At 35.5% G+C, this 24,661-nt stretch overlaps 1 protein-coding gene across 5 annotated transcripts in view; it reads right to left on the bottom strand.

Annotated features, from left to right (window-relative positions):
* Positions 1-24,661, bottom strand: part of LARP4B (La ribonucleoprotein 4B) — a 132,120-nt gene that overhangs the window by 27,716 nt on the left and 79,743 nt on the right. For all 5 annotated transcript variants that reach the window (XM_037835683.1, XM_037835687.1, XM_037835685.1 and 2 more), the window contains 4 exons: positions 16,383-16,533; positions 15,933-16,073; positions 5,964-6,042; positions 4,147-4,283 (listed from right to left, as the gene is read on the bottom strand). In XM_037835683.1, coding sequence (XP_037691611.1) covers positions 4,147-4,283; positions 5,964-6,042; positions 15,933-16,073; positions 16,383-16,533 — 508 coding nt within the window. The remainder of the gene's footprint in view (positions 1-4,146; positions 4,284-5,963; positions 6,043-15,932; positions 16,074-16,382; positions 16,534-24,661) is intronic.

The following is a 24,661-nucleotide window of genomic DNA, read 5'->3' as shown; positions in this document are numbered from 1 at the left end:
AAGTAGTTAGCAAATTTCTGGGAATGTCATGGGTCACAATTCCACAACTTCAGCTATTTCCATTACTGTAAAATATAACATACATACAGAAAAGTGTTAACTTTTGATGTACAGCTAAAAAAGCAGTTATACAGGTAATTTCAAAAACTGTTATGGGTTAGCAGTACCAGAGTTTCAGTTCGTTCCTCATTATGCAATATAGGGTACATACAGAAAGGTGAATGCTTTCAAAGCACAATTCAACGAGTAGTCATACAGCAAATTTCAAAGAATGTTATAGGTAACAGTTCAACCATGTCATTTATCTCCTTCCAGCTATTCCAACACCCCAGCATCCATCCATCCATCCATCCATCCATGTATATATATTTATATGAAGTTTCAGTATTCACAGACCTTCATTAAATCTTATCTTGTTGCTACCCCTTCCTCTCATTTTAATCTCTTTCTCCATCTTCAGGGGTGTTTAGGCAGTGACCACAATAACTTGTTCACACTGAAAGGTAGTGTCAACAGAATGGGGAAAGGGGCTGCATCTGATTGTTGTTCTTAGAGAGGATGCTGCCTCTAGGCTTTAGGATTTGTCTGGTATAGGAACACTCTGGTGGATTTAAGTTTCTGAAAGATAAAACTTAGTGAGTGAATCTTTTATAGAATCTCTGGTAGGAACCTAGATATTTGGGGATTACTTTTGGTAAGGGCATGGCATACTGTGGCCATTTGGGATGTCTAGCAGGAGCTTCCATAAGAGAAATCTCCAGGATAGCCTCTCGACTCTATTTGGGATCTCTCAGCCACTGTAATTTCAGCCTGTTACCCTTCTTTTTTCCCCTCTTTTGGTCAACTAGGCATTTTCAATCCCTCACTGCCAGGGCCAGGTTCATTCCCCTGGGAATCATATCCCTTGTGTGGCGGGAGGTTAATGAATTTATTTGCTGAGTTGGTCTTGGAGAAAAAGACTATGTCTGAGCAACAAAAGGGGTTCCCTGGAGGTGCCTCTTAATTATAGGAAGGCTCAGCCTCCCATTTACAACCCTAAGTTTCACAATAGTAAGCCTCAAGTTGAGGGCCTGATTTATTAAATAGTTGGTTCCTAATTTCACTTAATATATATATTCTATCCCAAAATAGTTTCGTACATTATCTTCACTTAGTTGTACAATCATCATCACTCTCAACTTTAAACAATTATCATAACATAATACATCCCAGAGCTCTTATCAGCTGCTAATTATTCATCCCTAGTATTAGTATAGTGTTGGTAGGATATTCCTATTAAATACAGTCTTTAATATGTAATGGGTAGTTTTTCTATATACCACTTTGTTGTTAATTGTCTGCACCAGTGTCATACCTTGTAAGTATATCATGCTAATACATATTTAGGCTTGCAGTACTACTCTGTGGGTCACATGCCTTTAAACAACCATTTACGATCATGTCCGCCTTCAATATGTCACTGATACTTATAATCCCATTAAGAACTATGGTCACACTTGACCATTCCCATACCATTAAGTTCCCCCTCATTGTCGTATCTGTACATATTAGATCATTATTACCCCTTCACTAGCTTCTGTCTATCCTAGGTCCCCTATATTCTACACTATAAGACAGTTATTTTACATTTTTCACGGAGTTCACATCAGTGGTAACATACAATATCTCTCCTTTTGTCACACTATCCTTTTAAAATTTATTCTTAATGATATGTATAGGATGACTCATGTTAAATGTTGTAGTATTCTTTGTGTGAATGTATTACAATGTATTTATCCAGTCTCTGGTGACAAACATGCGTGTTTTCTTTTTTTGAAAATAGGCAATTACAGTTATATTTTGTAAAAAAACAACAAAAAAGAATTTCCATCAGATATACCATGCCATGCACTATACGTGCACTATGACACAAAAATACTCTAAAAATGTAATTTATGGAATTCAATAAGAGAGCTGCACAGGGTTGTGTACTAGGGAGTATTCAAATTAAAGTATTTATCAAGTATCTACTATGTGTCTGACTCTCCTAGGCATTTTGGGAATGGGGATACGATTTTAATGTAAGATGAGAACTCTGCCTACAGAGGATAATTTACATCACTCTGGTTAGAACTCTAATATAATAATATGCTAACTATTCTCTGATCACATATGCTATTTACATATGCACATATATTTCTTTCAGTTAAAAAACTGAGTGAAAATAGGCAATTAGATATTAAAGAGCTGAATATAAATGGATAAAAGGTAATGTTAGAATTCAAGAACCCTCAAAAATACACGCTGGAAAAAGACAGATGGAGTTGGGGAAGATATGGGTGAGAAAATTGTCTATGGATAAAAAGGCTCCTTTAAGCAACAACAACAAGCAATTAAATAGACTTATAATCTGCATGAATGACCCCCTAGACAGCAGAATTCACTGAGAAGTTTTTGTCAGTGCAGCAAAGTTTTCAGGGTATACCTAAAAGAAATAACTAAATTTGGGATCCCTAGTAATAACCAAAAGGACATTTTTAACAGAGTATAAACAGGTAAAAGAAAGCTGTTGGCTTTTTAAAGTGGGTCAGCTTGAACCAAACTAAATTAATACATATATAACAGGTTTCTTTTCTAAACGATTCCAAAAAGCAATACAAATGACACTTGAAAGCTTAACACTATCTTGGGAAATAGTGGTATAATATTCAAAATTCAAAGTTAATGTAATATGATTTGTCAGTTTCTTAGCCAACTGTCTGCTTCAATAACTCTACAATCTTAAAACATTTGTCCAGGAACAGAAGAACAGAAGAGATGACCACTATAGGCATACATCAAATTCCATTAAAGTGCTTCCTTAGAACATAATTTTTATTTGTGAATAGAATATCCAACTGAGTTCTAAGGTAAGATGTTCATTTTTTATATACAATTAAGTCAAATCCCCAAAGGAAAAAAATCATCTTGACTAACAGTCAACATTATAGATAAATGAGGGGGATAATATGGAACACTTCCTACATAAGTAATGAAAAATAGTGGTAGTGAGAGAAATAAGGCATTTCATCAGGCATATCAATGTCCAATCTTTTTAAAAAATGTAGGCAACTGGATAATTTCGGGGGGTGGGGGTGGCACTGGAGTACATTTACACTGTATTCTTTGTGAAGGATACCCACTAGAGTGCCCACTCAGCAGTATGAGAGGGGAAACTATAAAAAAAATTCACACTGTATATGTAGCTCTATTATAAAAAGTGTTTTTATAATTAAAAATACATTAAGATTTTAAAAGAAATGCAATATATCACACATTCAACTTTATAAAACTATTCTCCAGTTAAGCTACAGTGTGTGGGAGGGGTTGAGGAGTGGGGGAAGGAAGCGTCACAAAAAGGGCAGGAGAAAACTTCAGGGAATGAATGATATGTTCATTATCTTCACTATGGTGATGGTTTCATGGGTGTATGTCAAAACTTACCAAATTATACACTTCAAATGTGCAGTTTTATTATAAGTCAATTATACCTCAAACAAATTTTTTTTTTTTTTAATAAAATGGAAAGGCTATAGAAGCATAAATCTGCAAACCAAACCAAGACACAATCAAACTATAGTTTTGTTAGGCAACAGTGAAGACCTGCATTTCCTGAAATTCCTGTGTGTCTCTGGTGTAATGTTTAAAGATTCGTTTGATGTTGCCAAATTTCTAAGAAACAACTTCATTCACAATATCCCTTTAAGGAAAAATGCAATAATATTTCATCAAAATGTAAGCTGGAAGTTGAAATATGAAAGAAACCCCTTTAGCTGCCGGACTACTAATTAAATTATATTTCACATTAACCATAAATACTTATTTATTTTGTGTTTTATTAATGTGACAGCTGTGTTTGATTTCTCCATTAAAGATCCTTTGTATGCTATCTATACTTCTGAGGTTTCAATTAGGGATTCAATTAATGCTCTGAGAGGCTATAAGGCAGAAGACATTACAGGGAGACAAGTCAGAAAGGAATGGAATATGATGTAAGATTTCAATTACTATCAAGTACCTTAAATTTTAATGGGTATAGATTTAAAAGTGCACACTAAGAAGAAGATACATGTAAGAAAAATACTGTAAAGACCAAATATTATTCATTTTAAACCAGCATTTACTTACATCTTAGCACTTCAACAATCAAATCCACATCAGTACTGAGTTTCTTGATATGGTCAAGGTTAGCTACCGTTGTAATTGGCACATACTGATCACTATCCATCTGTGATATAAGGTACATATCACTAGCAAGATTCTCCCTGTTGAAGAAAAGTCTTTTTTAATTAGTATTTCTTTAAAAGGAAGTTCCATCTATAGCAATGCTAGCTTCACAAGAGGTACCATGACATGGTAAGTTATGCTTTGCAGTTAGATTTGAGTTTAAACCCATCTGTTATTTACTATCTTTATGACCTTGGGTAAATTTTTATTAAAGACACTTGGGGAAGTAGAGAGAGCAAAAATAAAAGATTATCACTGTACCTTATACAATTAAAATGAATAAGTAATTTTTAAAAATATTATTTTATAACTTACCTTTGTTCTAAAAAGTATTTGAGTAGCTTATTAAAAATACACAGAATTTTTTAAAGTAAGGAAATACATATGAATAAACACAAAAGGTAAGAAAAATATGAAAAGGCCAGGGATAAGCTTGGTGCCCAAAATATATGCTGTACAGTCTGGAACACCTGCTAGAAAGGCTGCAAGCCTGATTCTATGCTTCCTAGAAGCCAGCAGTAAAAAGAAGGAAACATGATTAATAATATTACCCACAGAGTCATAGGATAAGCCAAAAATAACCAGTAATTCAGTTGAAGATAAGCTATTTACTGGTATTTTGGCCTAGGATAAATGTTTTCTGTGAAGTGTCATAAAGAAGACAATGTATGATGTAGTGAACAGGGTCCTCAAAAACATCTCAAATTAAATACACTAATGGGTTCCATAAGATCTCTTCTTACAATGTCTCTCAATGAAGCCAATGGCAATCTTGAAGTTCAGTAAAAGTAACTACTTTGAAGAGTGAAACACTGTTCTGTATCCCTCATCTCAGCTAGCCATCTCATATTTGCGTGATTCGGGCAATCCAAAGGATAGATAAGGGGTTGTGAGTGACAGAGAGCTAGAGTTTTCAATTTGAGCAAAAGAATCTCCTCTTTCGAAGATGTCTCATCATGTAATATACTAAGTATTCCTAATTTGTGAATATATGAAAGTGGAAGGAAGGCCCAGAGCATAATCTCTCAAGTCCAACCTCATGGAATCCCATTATCTTTGAGGCTGTTTTCATCAGACACCTCTATGAAATCTTAAGGGCTTCAGAGAAAACAACTGAAAAAAAAACAGTCATTATGGATATAACACTTTAAGCATGGCCAATAAGTGAGACATTTCTGTTATTTTCAACAAAAAGAAAATCACATTTTACCCAATCCCATCTTCTTGTATGTCCAGTGTTGCTATTAGAACTAGAAAGGTTCTACTATATTTTCAACACAAAAGGTATTATTCAGGAAAAAAAATACTAAAGATATGAGTGCTATATATAAATATATAAAACAATTTGCTGGATGCAGTTGTTTGGCACATTTTGAGAAACAACATAGGGAAATTGTTATAAGCTTTATAATGTACTAAAGAATCTTTGTCAGACTGAAAAGGGTAAGGCACTACCCTCAGAGATTCAGATTCAGTTAGATATGGGGCAGGACCCATGAAACTGCACTTTAAAAAAGCAAACCAGATAACGATAAGATGAATTTGTGGATCCAACTTTAGGGAACACTGAACTAGAGGATTATGTTCAGTTCTCCAATACGTAAGATTATTATTACTTAATATTCTAGATTTCTCCTTCCATGCAAAATGCCACATTTTTATATAATAACCAATGCATAACACCAGATAAGAGCTAGAAAAAACACTACCACCCTTACCTAGATAAGCAGAATTCCAAAGTTTTTTTAAGTACTTCTCGTGGGTCTTCCTGGCTTTCTGATTGAGATTCATTTCCTCCTATAAAAGAGTAATGATCAAATCAGAGAAAAAGGCTCCAAATTTATGAAGCACATGATTCAGTACAGCAATTCTAATGTTTTATATACATTTAAGTACTTATAACCTACACAAATATATAGTTAGAAAAACACTATTATTTTACCTACTAAAAAAAGGAAATCACAGGCAAAAAAATAAACAAAGAAACCCAAATAGTCTCTTCTCCCCCATCAAAACAAAACACAACAGTTTAGAAAAATAATCCAAGTTTTATTAGCAAAGTTCAGCATGGGTTTTTAAACTCAAAACAACAGGTATAAGCTTATTTAATGCCTTGCCCACTTCACAAAGGATTTTCATGGCCTATTAGAACACAGGCACTAAAACAACAATTAAAAAAATCAAAACAAGGAAAAGATAAATACAGGTGAAAAATCAAGGCTGGAGATCATAAACATGTAGGCATATATCATTTCTACAGTACAGTCTAAAATTTCCTCTAAATTTCTAAGTTGTGAAAGCAACAAGTAAGAAATTGTCAAGTTAGAGTTCTTAATGCAAGGTACTAAATAAACCAGATCCTTAAGGAAAAACAAAAGCAAATTCTGCAATTCTGCAAGAAATTTCTCATATGAAGGTACTGAATAGGTATTGTCCCAGTTTGCTAATGCTGCAGAACGCAAAACACCAGAGATGGATTGGCTTTTATAAAACAGGGGTTTATTTCACTACACAATTACAGTCTTAAGGCCACAAAGTGTCCAAGGTAACACATCAGCAATTGGGTACCCTCACCGGAGGATGGCCAATGGCCTCCGGAAAACCTGTTAGCTAGGAAGGCAGCTGGCAACTGCTCCAAAGCTCCGGCCTCAAAACGGCTTTCTCCCAAGACGTTCCTCTCTAGCAAGCTTGCTCCTCTTCAAAACATCACTCCCAGCTGCACTCCCTTCCTCTTTGAGTCAGCTCATTTATATAGCTCCACCGATCAAGGCCCACCCCGAATGGGTGGGGCCAAGCCTCCATGGGAACATCTCATCAGAATCATCTCCCACAGCTGGGTGGGGCACATTCTAAGCAAATCCAACCAGCACCAAAAACGTTTGCCCCACACAAGACCACAAAGATAATGGCATTTGGGGAACACAATACACTCAAACCGGCACAGGTATGGTGGATGATACTCCTCAACAACTTACATAAATGTGGCTATAAGATACATATGACTTACATGTAGCAATGCATAATAATGGAATGATGCCTTCTTATAAAGTGAACTGGAGTTTAGGTTAAAGCCCCTTGACCCCAAACACTTTGGTTGCTATGTCCACAGGTACTTTAATAATGTTGAGAACCACATTTCAAGATGGTACCAGGCAATTAAAGGCATTGAAATGCTAAGAGCTCAGACTTTTTTTACGTGTCTATATAAATTAGCATGAATGACTATATATGTGGAATTTCCCACAAGGGACACTTACATTTTAAAAGCCTAAGGCAAAGACAAGTGGGGACATTTATAAAAAGGACAGAGAGGTCTTGCCTGTATTATATGAAGAACTTGAACAAAGTCCACTCCTCTCTCCCAGGCAAAAAACAAGATAAGATAGACAAAACCATAGGACTTGAGACTGAAACTAGAAATGGCCATTGAAAACACAATCTGATTTCATTCCTTCATCTAGAAAGGCACCTCCTGATTACCCCATTTAAATTACAACAACCCCTAATGTATAACAGACATTTAACAAGTATCTCGTATGTGTCAGCCATGGTTGTAGGTACTGTGTATTCAGTCCAAAGGCGGCAAACTCTCCGCTCACATGAGGCTACCATCCTAGTGGGAGAGGCAGACAATAAATAAACAGATAAATAAATAACAATGTCAGATAGAAATTGATACAAAGGAAAAGAAAACAAGGTAAGGTGTCAGGCTGCCATGGTGTCATTTTAAACAGGATGGTGAGAAAAGGTCTTGCTAAGGAGGCAACATTTGAGCAGAGATCTGATGGGAGTGAGCCAGGTGGATATCTGCGGAAAGTGCATTCTAAGCAAAGGATATACAGCAAGTGTACAGGCTCTGAGATGGGAGTAAGGTATATACAATAAACAGTATGGAGGCAAATACAGCTGAGAAGAGTGAGTGAAGGGGAAAGTATAAGAAATGAGGTTACAGAGGCAGGGGACAGAAGAGGAATGGTGATGGTGGATTTGATCAAGTATGATCAAGAACGGCCTTGCAGGCTACAGTAAATGAGACTTTTAACCTAAATGTGATAGGAAAGCAATTCAGGGTTGAGAGCAGGGGAGTTATGTAATGTAGTTTACATTTTGTAATGATCATTCTGGTTCCCTGACGACGACAGACTGTGAAGGCACAGATGTCAGATGTGAAGCAGGGAGACAGTGAGGAAGCTAATACGATAATGAAGGATATAATAATTTCTGACTCTTCATGGTATAGTTAGTATTTAAAGTCAGACAATTAGGTGAGATCCACCTAAAGAAGGCTATAGGTAGAGTCAAGTTCTAGGACTGAAGCACTATAACATTTAGAGGTAAGAGGAGGAAGACCAAAGGAAATTAAGAAAACAAGGCCAGTAAAATGGGAAGATCTGTAGACTGCGAAGTCAGGAAGACAAGGGGAAAAAGTATTTCACAGAGGAGGGAATCATCAACTACAAAATACTATAAGGCCGGGTAAGGTAAGAACTGAGAATTAACTAACAGATCTGACAATACCAAGGTTTCTAAAGACATTAACAAATGGAATTTTTGGTTTGTTCTGACCAGTTTATTTCTCAATGAAATCTATGTGACAAACTGAGTTTTGATGATATGGTGGGGACAAAAACCTACCTGGATTAGATTCAAGAAAGAACGGGAGGTGAAGAAATGGAGACAATACTTTTGAAGAGTTTTGCTAGAGGAAGAGACATTGTCAAGAGTGATTTCACTTAAGATGGGAAATGATAGTGGAAATATCCAGCAAAGAAAAAAAAAATCATGATACAGCAGATAAAGGGGATGAAGAAGCAAAGACCTTGAGAATGTAAGACAATATAGGATCTAGTGAGAAGTGGAAGGATTTCACCGATAGATAAGTTAGAGTTAGTGGCATTAGAGTGAGGCTGACTAAAACTGATACCTTCAGTTTCCACAGTTAAAGAAGACATGAGGTTATCTGTTTCCAGGCAAGAGGGGTTACAGGGACTGGATTCACCTGCCCTTTTAAAACAAACCCGAAAATGAATAAATTTCATGAAACAACAGTTTTCAAGTTACTGGACACCAGGTAAAAAAGGTGATCCCTGAGAAATTTGAAACATGAGGTGAGCCTTATGATTGCCCAGCTTACTACCTTGGGGAAAGTTCTAAGCTATGGTGCAAGGGAGTAGGTACCCCGGTGGAGCCCAGTGGAGGTAACAGTATACTTCACTCACACTGAGCTGGAAATAGTGACTGCTTCCATCAGCTGGACTAGAAAACCAAAATCAAAGTGTCTTGCCTCAGTGATGAGAAATCATTAGCCTTAAACTGAGCAGTGCTCCACTTAACCCTAACAAATCCTAAAAGCAAGACCTGAAAGGATCAAACTGTTTCCAAAAAGATAAACTATTTACTTATTATTATTATTAACTGCATCACAAAGATAAAACTATTTATAGAAATACAAAAATATTAAGCACCCAACAGAGTAAAATTAAATCCAACCAAAAATCACCATGCAAAGAGACAGGAAAATATGCCCCATTATTAAGAGAAAATTCTATCAAAAGAAAGCAATACAAAACTGAAACAGATGTTTAAATTAACCAAGGACATTAAAACAATTATCGTAACTGTATTCCATATGTTCAAAAAGTTACGTAGAGACATGAAAAATACAAAACAGACCCAAATAGAACTTCTAGAGATGAAAACTATAATGTCTCAAATTAAAATTACACTTGATGGAGTTAACAGATTAGATATTATAGAGGAAAAGACTAGTGACTTTAACACAGCAACGGAAACTTCCCAAATTGAAGTTATCGACTTCCTAACTCCTATGAGGCCAATATAACTCTGACACAAAGACATCAGAAGAAAACTAGACCAATATCCCTTATGAATATAGATGTAAACATCCTCAGCAGAATACTAACAAACTGAATCCTGCAGCATATTAAAAGAATTACTTGCCATGTCCAACTGGGATTTATCCCAGAAATGCAAGCATGGTTCAGCATAAGAAAATCAATCGATGTAATACACCATATTAATAGAATGAAGGAAGAAAACAACCAAATATGATTTTAATTGATGCAGAAAAAGCATTTGACAAAATCCAACACTCTCCTGATAAGAACACTCAGAAAACTTGGAATTGAAGGGAACTTCAACATGATAAACGACATTTATATAAAACCCACAGCTGTTATCATACTCAGTGGTACAAAACTGAAAGCCTTCCCCCTAACATCAGGAACAAGACAAGGATGGATGTCCACTTTTACCACTTTTATTCAACATTATACTGGAAGTTCTAGCTGGAGCAATTTGGCAAAGAAAAAAAAAAAAAAAAAAAAAAGAAAGAAAGAAAGAAAGAAAGAAAAGGCATTCAAATTGGAAAGGAAGAAGTAAAACCATCCCTATTCACAGATGTAATGATTTCATGTGTAAGAAATCCTAAAGAATCCACAAAAACAGAGAGCTACTAAACCAATTTAGTAAAGTTGAAGGATATAAGATCAACACACAAAATAAGTTATATTTCTATATCCCAGTAATTAACAATCCAAAAAGCAAATTAAGAAATTTAAGAAAACAATCCCATTTACAACAATACATAAAAGAATAAAATACCTAGGAATAAAGATAACCAAGGAGGTGAAAGACTTGCACTGAAAACTACAAAACCTTGATGAAAGAAAGACCAAAATAAATGGAAAGGCATCCCATGTTCATGGACTGGAGGACTTCATATAGAATTGCAAGGGGCTAAAAGCAGCCAAAAACAATGTACAATGTTGAAAAAGAAGAACAAAAATTAAATTGACCAAATCCTTTTAGGTCTGAAATAAGCAAAGCTCTTTGAAGAAGAATTAGATAAATCTTTCCCACAAAGAAAACTCCAAGTCCATATGGCTTCATTTCTTCATTTAAGGAAGAAGGAAAACATGAACTCTTCCAAAAGAATGAAGAGAAGGAAATATATCCTAATTTATCCCATGAGGCCATCATTATCCCGATACCAAACTCACAGAAAGACAAAACAAAAAAAGAATACTACAGCCCAATATCCTTTATGAACACAGATGTAAACATTCTAAGCAAAATTTTTGCAAATCTAATCCAACAATATATTAAAAGTATAATACATCATGCCCAGTGAGGTTTATCCCCGGAATGCAAGGTTGGTTTAATTTGTGAAAATCAATTAATTTAATTCATCGTCTTAGCACACTAAAAAAGAAAACATATATGATCACCTCAATAGATGGAAAAAAGCATGACAAATTCCAACATCTGTTCCTGATAAAAACTCTCTGCAAATCAGGAATAGAACTATACCTCGTCAACTTGTTAAGAAGGGAATATATGCAAAACTATAACTAACATTATACTTAAAGCTTTCCCCCTAAGATCATGAACAAGACAGACGGTCGGTTCCACCATTTCAGTTCACCTTTGTATTGAAGGACTAATAAAAGTCATCCATACTGGATAAGAAGTAAAACTATCCTTATTTGAGGATAACATAATTGCCTGTAGAAAATCCAATGGACTCTACAATAAAGCTCTTAGAACTAATAGATTTAACAAGGTTGTAGGATAGGGCATCAATATTTAAAAATCAATTATATGTCTATATACAAGCAAGAAAGAATCACAAATAGAAAATTTTGATATCACAATAGCATCAAAGACTATGAAATACTTAGGGATAAATCTGAAAAAACATGTAAAAGACTGAAAACGTAAAAATACTGCCAAGAAACCCCAAACAAATGGAGAGCTATATATTGTTCATGGGTCAAAAGATTTAATATTGTTAAGATGTCAATAACCTCCAAATTATCTATAGATTCAATGCAATCTCAATAAAAATTCAGGTTTTTTTTTTTTTTTGGTAGACACTACAAGTGCATTCTATTCATACAGAAATGCAAAAGAAATAGACTAATCATAACAACTGAAAAAGAATAAAATTCAAAGATTAACACTACCTGATTTCAAGAGTTATTTACATTAATCAAAACAGTGTGGTATGGGTATCAAAACAGACTGACACTGATGGAACCGAACAGACAATCCAGAATTAAACCACATGTATGGACAAATTATTTTTGACAAAGATGCAAATGCAGTAGAGAAAGGATAGTTTTTTCAATCAACGGTCCTGGAACATATGTCAAAGAAAAAAGAACTTTGATCCATACCTCACATCATGAATAAAAATTAACTTAAAATGGATCATAGTAAATATACAACTATATGACGATACTGTGAACTGATTGTACACTGTGGATAACTGTATGTAATGTGAATATATCTCTATAAAATTGTAGGAAAAAATATAAATAGGGGTAGAAGTGCTGGAGAAAACATGGAAAGAGGAATGTACCTATTTACTGTTGATAAAGAGGCAGAATGGTATAGCCTTTCTGGAGGTCCCCGTGCGGTTCCACAAGAAGCTAAGTATGTGGGGGCCATAAGGTCCAAAAACCTCATTATGGGGTATGTAGTTGGAAGATCTGAGAGCAGAGACATTCATGAATGGACATTTGCACATTGGTGTTTATGGAGGCAGTATTCATGATTTGCAGTGGGCGGAGGTAGCCTAAGGGCACACTGACTGAGGAACAGAATGATGAACTGTAGTGTATGCAGGCAATGGGATACTGAGCAACTACGAGAAGGAGTAAAGTTGTGAGACATGCAAGGAGGTGAATGGATCATCTAGACAGCATTTTAGTGAAGTATGCCAGAAACAAAGGCAAACACTACAATGCCCCACCAATATGGACTAACTACAATGTGTAAACTCAGAACCGAACCTTAGAGCACAGCCTAACAGGGAAACAATTATTTTAATGGTCCCTAGATAGTAAGCTCTTACAGCAGTCAAATCTATTCCTGAATTGTAACGGCTATCTCCCTCAACTCTGAGATATTGATCCCTTGGTGTATAACCTGATTGGTCTCTAGAACACTGGATATCTCTGTGACACTTGAAACTCAGAGCTAGAGCTTGGCAGATATGAATGTCAGTATTAATGTATACAGCAACTATTAAAAAAAAAAAAAAAAAAAAAAAAACTGAAAAAGAGCCCAGACTTCATTTAGAGATATGAATGAAGCAGATCTGGTTAAGACTAGGGCAAATTGGGCCAAAGGGTAAAGGTTGAAACTGACTGTGTGTTAAAACTTCAACTTCCATGTGAGACCAAGAAATGTTTATTTGGTATAGGATCTATATTTTCTAAACAATATAATTTCTATAGTCAGTTTGTTCAAACACCACAATTACACGGAACTTTGAATCGGAAGTGAGATATGGTAGGTTTGTATAGGTTAGAGTGAAATAGAACACATCCCAAAGTAATTTGGGTGGAGAATAAAAATATATATTTGGGGACCCCCTGAGGAGCTGGAGGAGGATGTGGAGGTGTTGGACTTTCTCATCTGGACTGTTGACGATGTTCTCACAAACAATGGGGACTGGCGGCTTGACATGCTGAGCACTCTGTCTTGGGGCTTGCCCCTATGAAGCTTGCTACTGCAAAGGAGAGGCTAAATATGCTTATAACTGTGCCTATGAGCCTCCTCCTGAGTGCCTTTTTGTTGCTCAGATGTGGCCTTCTCTCTCTAGCTAAGTCACCCTGGCAAGTGATCACACTGCCCTCCCCCAACGTGGGATCTGACTCCCAGGGGTGTAAATCTCCCTGGCAACACAGGATATGGCTCCCGGAGATGAATCTGGACATGACATCGTGGGATTGAGAACATCTTCTTGACCAAAAGGGGGATGTGAAATGAAACACAATACAGCTTCAGTGGCTGAGAGATTTCAAATGGAGTCAAGAGGTCACTCTGGTGGACAGTCTTACACACTATACAGATAACACTTTTTAGGTTTTAATGTATTGGAATAGCTAGAAGTAAACACCTGAAACTACCAAACTCCAACCCAGTAGCCTTGACTCTTGAAGACTATTGTATAACAATGTAGATTACAAGGGGTGACAGTGATTGTGAAAACCTGTGGATCGCACTTCCTTTATCCAGTGTATGGATGGATGAGCAGATAAATGGGGACAAAAACTAAATAAAAAGTAGAGTGGGATGGGGGGGTGATTTGGGTGTTCTTTTTTATTTTTATTTTTTATTCTTATTCTGGTATAAGGAAAATGTTCAAAAATAGACTGGGATGTTGAATACACAACTATATGATGGTACTGTGAACAGGTGATTGTACACCATGGATGACTGTATGGTATGTGATTATATCTCAATAATACTGAATTTAAAAAAAAGGATCATAGTATTTGCACACCAATGTTTATAGAGGCATTATTCACGATTGCCAACAGATGGAAACAGCCCAAATGTCCATCAACTGATGAGTGGATAAACAAACTAAGGTATGCATAAGATGGAATATTATGCAGTGAGTAGAAGTGAAGTTATGATGCATGCAAAAATGCAGATGAACCTTGAGGACATTCTGTTGAGCGAAATAAGCCAGAAACAAAAGGATAAATACTGTACGGTCTCACCAATATGAATTAACTATAATAAGCAAACTTTAAGCGTTAAATTCAAGAACATAGGGTCTTAAGAGATAGAGGGTAGAGATTAGACAATTGATGCTTAAGGAGAACAGAATGTTTAATAAGGTTGATTGTAAATATTCAGAAACAGCACAATACTGTGAGATGGTAGCACAATACTGTAAGTGTAATTAACAAAGATGAGTTTGAGTATGGTTAAAAGAGGAAGTCTAGGGTTGTGTATGTCACCAGAAGGAAAGCTAGAGGATAAAAACTGGGACCATAAACCTTAGCAAAACCTAGATGATGGTGGTTAATTGTACAAACATACGAAAGTTTTTACATGAACCAGAGCAAATCTATGTCACTATTACAAGGTGTTAATAATGGGGTGATATGTGGGAAAAAATACAATTAATGCAAACTAAAGTCCATAGTTAACAGTAACACTGCAATATTCTTTCATTAATGGTAACAAAGGCATTATACCAAAGCTAAATGTCAATAATAGGGGGATTTAAGGGGTATGGGATTTTTTTTGCCTGAAGAAATGGCAATGTTCTCATATTTATTGTGGTGGTGAATGCATAACTATGTGATTATACCAGGAGCCACTGATTGTATACTTAGGATGGATTGTATGGTGTGTGAATAAAACTGTTAAACAAAACAACAAAACAAACAAAAACAGAAAACTATTAAAAAAAAAAAAAAAAAAAGGGATCAGACACCTAAATGTAAAACTGGACATAAATACCTCAATTATCCTTATCTACCTTATCCCTTTTAAACTCCTCACTCTATCTGAACTATCTTACTCTCAATCACAACATTAATGTTTCTATTTCTATACTTTTACTGACACAATTCACCCTACAAACAATATTCTGCTTCTCCTTAATTAGGATTAATTAATCTCATTGGCCTGTCAGGAACTACTGAGGTCTGACCAGAGACTGAAGGGTTGGTTCCTCTCTCATTCTTCTATACCCCTCCATCTATAGAAGAGTAGGTTTAAAGTAGAATAAAAGGAAGCAAATGAAAGTCATACTGTTTAGAGAAAGACCTAAGCTAAATCAACAATAGGAAAATAAAAACTTTAAAAAAAACCTTTATACTCCACATGAAAATGAATCTATAAAATGTCTTTACCTGCTTCACTATCGTCAGGCCGAGATTCATACTCTGAGTGCTCCAGAGACAAAGTGTTCATTTCTGTTTGGCCTGACTCCTGTAAATCTGATATTGCTGCATTCTCATGACTTTTGTCACCATGACCATTGGCATCCAATCCTATAATTAGGAATGTTATTCCAAAAGGCAGGGTTAGAAGAATAACTTTCTCTTAGAAGAGAATAGAAGAGAAGAGAAGAGAAGAGAAGAGAAGAGAAGAGAAGAGAAGAGAGAAGAGAAAAGAGAAAAAGCTTACGCTTGCAGTTACTTGAATTTTTTTTTAAACTTGATTGTAAAAGATTCTAGCCATTAAGTACTGTCACAAACCATGACATAAAATTTTAATAAATTCTTAAAGATAGATTAAAATAAAGACAAATACTTCAGAGGCAAAGATGCTCCTAGGAAGTATGCATATGCCAAACTTACCCTCTTTGCAGCAGTCAGGAGAATGGTCAGGTATTTCTTCCCAAGTTTTACTCACACTACCATCAGTTGAATTACTTGCTTCCAAATGTAACATATGATTCCCCCATACTTTTGCATTAGGGTTTAACTCTGAAACCTTGGTTGATGGTCCCTAGGAAAAGAAGTCATACATAACATTGGTATCCAAATTTCAACCAAATGCAGTTAAAATGCACCTATGTTAAGACAATTTAGACTAAAATGACTGAGCCTATTTATTTACACATACCTTTGGGATAAAATTAGGTATGAAAGTAACAAAAGTTGATGCATTCAGAACTTAATTTAATTCACCATTATATTCTTAAGTTATTCCTACCACGTGCAAGGCTCTCTAGAAGCTGGGGAATGAAAGACATGGTCTCTGCCCTTGGGGTGATCTCATTGCTTTACAAACTGTACAACAGACAAATAATTGGTGATTTTAACATTATCTCCTTCCTAGATCACCTAACCCAAAATGTAACTCAGAGATTTAAAAATCTGCTAGTGACTATCAGGCGAATTTGAATACAATGTAGATAGATACAATTTTAATTATCGAGCTTCAAACACTGATATAAACAAAGGATGTAGAAAATGAAATTTCCACATAAAAACAAAGGTCTAATAGTTCTGTCACAGCCACTTTAGGGTAAAAGAGAGCTTAAACATCCATTAAGTAAGATGATAAAAGGTTTTTTAATTTTCAGCAGATTTAGTTGTTCCCATTCCTGAGTAAGTTTCAACATCACTGTTGGAGGGTTTTTTCGATACACAAATTCCCAGTCCTACTGAAACAGCATCTGCAAGGGCTGAGATTGCTTTTTTTTGAAAAGTTCTCCAGGTGATTCTGGATGCTGCTGGTTGAGTGTTTTGAAAATTGGTTTTCAGATCACTGGGGCTTGAGTACAAACTCTGACACAGCTGTGTGATTTGGTACAAGTTACTTAATCTTTGAAAAGCTCATCTGGAAAATGAGTTAAATGGTTGTTCCTAACTCATAGGGTTGCTGAAATAATACACGTAAAGCACTTAGCGTGATGCCTGGCACATATTAAGCACTCAATAAACAGTAATTAGTTTTACAATACAGGGTGTTCAATAAGTCAGACTGTCAGGTCTCTGCCCCAAACCCTCCAATGTCTGCCTATCTTACTCAGAGTAAAAGCTGAAGTTCTTACTGTGGCCAAAACAACCTCACATGACTCACTGTTCCCACACTCTCCTCCCCACTGTCTCCCTGACCTTTCCAGTTCCTCTCCGTTTATTTCCAGTTACAGTGACCTCCTTGCTATTTCTAAACACACCAAGTACTTTTGCTGCTACCGTTCCCTCTGCCTAGAATACTCTCCCCCTCCTCCAGAAAGCACATGGCTCACTCCATTTCCTGTGGGTATTAGTGAGGACTTTCCTGATACTCCTTATTTAAACTAACACTTCCCTCACCTATATTGGTATTCTCTACCCCCCTTCAACCATTCCACACTTTGGCCTGCTTTTTTCTTCCACACTGATATAAGCCTGACATTCTTCTGCTTACAAATCTTTAACAGCTCTCCAAGGTCTAAACAAAAGTCAAATGTTTCAGTGGCAATTACTTCCCAAACTCTTAGCTCCAGTTTCACCACCACCATAATTCTTCAGCAAACAGCCAAATCATTTGCCATTTCAAAAGTACCACAAGCCTTCACACCACCGCATAAGTCAAAGCTTCCTGAGGGACAACAGTAATGTGCTGTCAATATTGTGGCAGCCACGAGGGCCACAGAGGGACTCCAGCTAACTGCTTCTAAATGAGAGCAGCGTCACTGGCTTACTCCAGTGTGGAGAACAAATATACAACCTGTGAACATTATTAGGAAGCACCATAATAAGTAATCAAGTAACAATAGATAGCTTCACAATTTTAAACAAGAATAAGAAATACTTGACACAAAATCTATTATTGAGGGTTTTCAGTAATGTATGGGAATACAGTACAGAAAATTTGCTACATTTAGGGAGAAAAGAGATTTGATGAGAAATGACAATGGTGAGCTTTTGAACATGATGCACTTGAGAACTAATAAATTCAAACTGGCTCAGATGATGAGTCTTCCAATGAAAAACATAAAACTATTTCAAAATCAAGAGACAGCTAATGTGGTAAAAACTACAGCATGTACAGTTTTCATACCAAGGAGGAAGCTCTTGTTTCCTGCTGTTCCATTTGCTGGGCAATAAACATAACATCTACAAAACCAAAAGCTTAAATGAGTACCTATTTGAAATTCTTTTTATTTTTTTAAGTATTGGTGACAGGGGGGAAAAAAAGGTTCCCCTCCCTTCAATAGTATTATACACAAGAAACACTAATTCTTCAATTTCTTTTCTCACATTATATCTCAACTTCCAGCTCACTTTTGGTTTCTGCTGCCTCACAGAGTTAATTTCTCTTTTTCTTTCTCTCATCCATCCATCCAACAAATACTTCCTAAATGATGACTAAGTACTAGGCACAGTGCCAAGCAATTCAGGACGTAATGGGGAACACAGCTGCCACAATCCTTGCTTCATGGTGGAAACTGAGAGGTGTAGAAGAAATTCCATATTTCATACACGTCATCACCCTTTTTGGCATTTATACCTTTTCTACCTGTTCTAATTTTCTTTTAAAAGTTGTATCACTACTCCGTTTCCTAATAAAATACTTCACCTCCATGTTCTTAACAAATTACCCTAAAAATACTGTTATTTTAGAAATCTTAATGGCAACTTATAAATGAACTCAGTGCTTCCGCTCTTTCTTATAGCTGATCTCCACTTAAAACCAATTTACCAGACTAAGTGAAGTTCTCCATTCTTTCTGTACAGATGGATGCCTATAGGCAAATACCCTACTCTCAAACATCACCAAACATTCCTGCTCCTATCAGTTAAGCTATATGCTTGCCATGCTTCTATTTGTTTCCAACTATTATTGCCAGTTGTACTTGTTTGTATCATAACTTAATTAAATATTATAAATGTGAAACGAAAGCTGAATAAAGCAAGTCACTAAAAAAATTCTTTTCCAACTAGGTAAATGTGAAAGAGACAAAACGTTTAGGTACTCATTCTTGATCTAACAGTGTTCTACACTCAGACTGCTTCGCTAGTATCTCTTCCACTTTAAAAGAACTGTATTCAGAAAAGAAGCATTAAAGAGGCAGTTTATGTAAGAAAATCTAGAGAGAATTCCAAAGTATGGCTCTATATACAAAAGACTTTGGCCCTACACTAAAAGTCTAGCAAAGAAATATAGTTATTTGCTTTACATATGTACCAGACTTAATCAGATTTGCTCAGATTTTTCATAATTTCTATTTTCTATATCAGGAATCCTTTAAGTGATTGGTTTCAAAGATGTGGTTAAGAGCATAGGCTTTGGTGCCACACTTGTTCGGTTGTGAATCACGACTCTGTCACTTACTTCATGTAAGACTGGTCAGGTTACTTAACCCTCCCAAGACATAATTTCCTTACCTTTAAATTGCAAGACATTAGGTCTACCTCATGAGGATTAAATGAGCCATTATACGCATACTTGGCACCTAATAAGGTCTCAAAAAATGTTAGCTGATATTACCATTTTAGTTAAAAGAATTCCCAGAAACAGTGAAGGAAGAGTGATAACATCTTTTCTTGCTGAATACTCAAAAGCATCCAGGAGACATTAAAAGTATATCTTTACCAAGACATATTATCCTTCCAACATGAAAGAACCATTTTCTATTTATGATATAATAAGTCAGACAGCACTCTGTTTACTGATCACTAATATCTACATTAGCTGGTATGTTGTAAAACATCTATGAATTCACTTTTACTGCTACCATGTAAATTAAAATGTGTGTGTAGGAAAAAAATTGATCTAAAGGAAATGTCACCAAAAGCGTGAATGTCCTTTTCACATATTCTCCAATGGGCATTTGTAATTTTATACTCAGGAAAAACAAGTAAAAACTAGAAGACTATAAAAAGGCTTTTTGGAAAAAAGTGTGGAATTACAGTAGAGCTAGGACCAATTCAATTAAAAGGGATGAGGTTTAAATCTTCACAGGCATCCTTGTCTTCTCATTGACAGATAGGCCTATAAGAGTCTTCCTCTGTAAAACCTCACGCTTTTCATAATGAAAGCATTCAAGCTGGTTTTCTGGTTCTAGACCTAAACCTCTATAGTTTATTTCAAATAGCTAAGATAAATCTTCCTAAATCAGTACTTCCATTGTATCATCCTCGATGACTTAAATGGCACTATACTGTATGTCAACTTTAATATAAGCTTCTTTATCTAGTTTTCAAGGATTTTCATAATTTTACCTTACATAGACTAGCTTTGGTTGATCTACTCTGATTAGACCAGAATTCTTCCAACCTTTTTCCTCTAAAGAGAACACATTTGGGTTTTTTCCTCCTTCAATGTTATTCCTATGTACTTAACGAATTCCCCTTATCTCATTTATATACCCTCAATTCTTTAAATCCCTAACACCAACTAACATTAACCTTTTCCATTTTTAGCATCTTTTGCAGTTGACAGTACAATACTACCAATATACATTCAATATGGATTACTAATAGAGATTTACATATTGTCCTAGAAGCAAACTGCCTGTAAACAACCTTTTGTCGGCTAGTATAACATGCATTATATGCTTCTTCTACCATGGCATTCACATTAAAGCACTGCTAGAATGTGTCTATGTTGTTCCCACCAGACAATGAACCTCTGATGGCAGAGACCATGTCCCTTTCGCTCACCACTATATTGCTAATACCTAGCACAGTCCTGTATGCATTAGAGAGGTGCTCAAGAAATATGCTGAACAACAAAATATTAGAAAAATAATAATACAGAAAATTATATTTTCCACTATTTAACAAGTTGTGCAACGTTTAATGCCACAAATGAATAGGGTCCTATTGTTAAGCAATTATCTACCTCTTCAACACTTAAATTCAGATTAAGGATAAGGAATTTAGCACAATTTTAGGCAGTCAACCAGTATTTAATAAATACTCTGATGGAAGAGATTGCCAAGAGCTGGAAGAATGGAGATTTAAAATGAACAGTTAATGATACAACAAATATTTGAGTATTTACTATGTGCCAAGCATATTCTAAGCACTTACCTGCATTTAACTATCATAACCGTATGAGGCAGGTATTATTGTATCCATTTCACAAATAAGAAAACCAAGGCAGAAAAAACTTGTCCACAAAAATTATAGTAGGAAGAAAAAACTAAACCCTCATTAAGAGTTCATTAACTTCATTTAATTCACATGAGAAATGTTAGAGCTCAAAATCTACTACCATTTCTTTAAAATATAGTTCTTCTACTGCGCTCATATAGAACTCCAACTGATAATCAAGAACTCTAGCTTCATCTGGTTGGCTATGTAAGTCTTATTTTTCCACAGAAAATTTTGTGGCCAAGCAATGGTTATTAAAACCAGAAATGGGATGACATTAAAAGTCACATTCTGAAGCTATTTTATACAAATGAGAATGACTGCTTCTCTTTGTAGAAATATTTAACAACCCAAAGTTCTGAAGCCCTAAAGCAGCTAGCTTTTAAGAAACTCTTCTATCCTCCAATTTTTTTTTTTTTTTAAAGCATGTCAATACATAAAAAGTTTGAATTTTCTCTGGATAAGAAAATGATTAGTTGACAAATTACTGAGTAGGAACTAGAGTAATTAATATCAGACAAGGGGAAATGTAGGTGGAGAGTATCAAATAGATGAGGTAATGAGGGAAAAGAAACACTCAAATTTTAATTTTAAATTAGCAATACTATTTCTTGATTTGCCACTAAATAAGATTAGTAAACAGAGAAACTCGCTGGCTTTACAGTCATGGCAGTCTCTGTACCTCTGGTTCTTTATTCATAAAACAGAGTAGCATCTGCTATATAAGGTTTAGTATAAAAAAGATGCCTGTAAAAGCACTGTGAAAACTGGCATTCTGAAAATTAAGGAACCATTAAGTGTGGTAACACCTCAATTTAGAATACTGTATAAAGCACCTCATAATTGAAAAGCTAATTCAAAACAGGAAGCACATTACCTCACTGAAATGTATAAGATAAAGACAGCAACAGGATTCATTGCCCTTTATATTGATGTACAAAGCACTGACATTAATAGCCAATTGGTAATTATACACACTTATGTAAAATATTACATGCATATTATCATAAAGGGCTAATTTTATAGGGTTTCCGGCTCCACAACTATTTAAGGAGTAAAACTGACTAACTTGAATGTACCTCCTTCTGTAAAACTCCCAAATGTGTGCACGGGAATAAAAGTGGAAAATGGGTAATTTCCTAAATTAAGGGGTAAGGGAGCTCCCAGATGAATTCCACTTGTTTATTCCCATATAACAGGCATTAACATTTGAGCCAAAATTACCTCATCATTATCAACAGATTTTCTTGCCTAATAATATATTAATGAAATCCTGCTATTACAAGTGTGCCCTTTCAATTATACTGCTTCAAGACATGTTCAAAAGGACTGCTTTGGAGCAAAACTGCTTTCCCTTTGATTAGATAATGTTTACGTTTATTACAGAATTTTTAGAATGATACTCAAAACTAGATGCCATAAGAATCACCCATGAAGCTTTTTTCAAATTAGAGGGACCAGCCCGACCTCAAGAGATCTGAGTTGTGGCCTGAGCATCGGTATGGTAAAAAGAGCTCCACAAGTGATTCTGACTGAAAGGAGACAGAAACCAAGATTTTAAAACCAGTTAAAAGCAGTAAATGTTACCCACCTTACACACCAAACAAAGGTAGCAAAAATCACAAATTTTAAATAAGGCTCTATTTTGCAAGTGAGACTTTTTAAAAACCATTTTAAACATTCATTGCTTGTTAAAGCACACTGCACTGCACACTTGAAAAATCTGCTAAACCAATGAGCTTATCAAGGTGTTCCAATTACTACTCATGGTGAGGAAAGGACAGAGGAACTGTTACAGGTCAGTTTTAATGAGTAAATGGCATGCAATATCCACAAATACAAGTCTGTTTGTGCAAATCTGCATGCTGTTGATTAGTAATATGTGTTTTAGTGCTAACATGAGTTTACATGCAAACTCTGGCTTAAATATACCAGTGAATTTATATTGTCCAATTTGGAAATAGTTAATAGATGCTATAGTAATTCATAGCCTTATATAAGCATTCAAATGACTGCCCACTGCTTAAGTCTTCATTAATTTTAAGTTGAAAGCAGTCAAAATGTAAAGACTAGCATATCACAACACAACAACAAAAACTGGTGAAATATACTTACTAACTGTCCACCTCTATCTTGCCATCCCCAAATAACACCATTCTCTGTCTTTTGTAGCTGAAAGGGGGGCTTTTCCATGGAAAAGGAACCAATTTTTAAGTCCTGTGGCTTATTTTGTAGGTTCTCACTAATTATCTGTTCATCTTCTAATGCATCTTTTGTAATGGTATTAGTCCAGAGATACCCCATTTGATATCTGTCACAATCATTTGCCAGTCTTTCAGAAAATACCTGACTTGCTAACCCTCCAGTCGGGTAATAGAAAAGTTGATTCAAAAAATGGGAGTAGAATTCCTCTGGGAAATTCTGTGAATCCACTTTTGAGGGACTTTCAGACATAGTCAAAAGATCTTCTGTGAGTGACAAAACATGGTTCTCACTGCTTGGAACAACTATTTCTTTGCCAGCAATTGGGATGACAGGAATTACCTGGGGTATATCATAAGGAGTAGCTGTATATCTGTCCACTTGGGTAGGATCAACACCAACCCAATAAGAATATCCTTCAGATGAGTTACATAACTGCGTTTTTTCAAAAATTACCTTTGAATTTCTCACAAAATCCGTTTCACCATTTAAAGTAGATTCTTTAATGGAGGATGTGGCATCTCTTTCTTTGAAATGGTGTGCATGTCCATGTGTTCCACATGGAACTAAGCAGCCAACATTAGGAACAATGTTGTCTTTCTTCAAATAAAATCTCTCTTCCTCTTCTTTATTTGCTTGTTTTGGTTTACTCAGTTCAAGCGTATTATTACCAAAGGCAGAAGAAACTTTTTCAGTTGATTCAGAGTAAATTTGTTTCAGTTCTGGATTTCCACCACCATTAACAGAGTTATTCTCTTCCACTTCTAACTCATGAATACTTGAATTTGAACTTTCACTTAAAGATGGTAAAATATCAATGCCTTCATATTTGTATTCAC

The sequence above is a fragment of the Choloepus didactylus genome, chromosome 5, assembly GCF_015220235.1.
Source record: "Choloepus didactylus isolate mChoDid1 chromosome 5, mChoDid1.pri, whole genome shotgun sequence".
Lineage (NCBI taxonomy): Eukaryota > Metazoa > Chordata > Mammalia > Pilosa > Megalonychidae > Choloepus > Choloepus didactylus.
The sequence above is the reverse complement of the archived record's forward strand: the minus strand, read 5'-3'. Positions and strand labels throughout refer to the sequence as shown.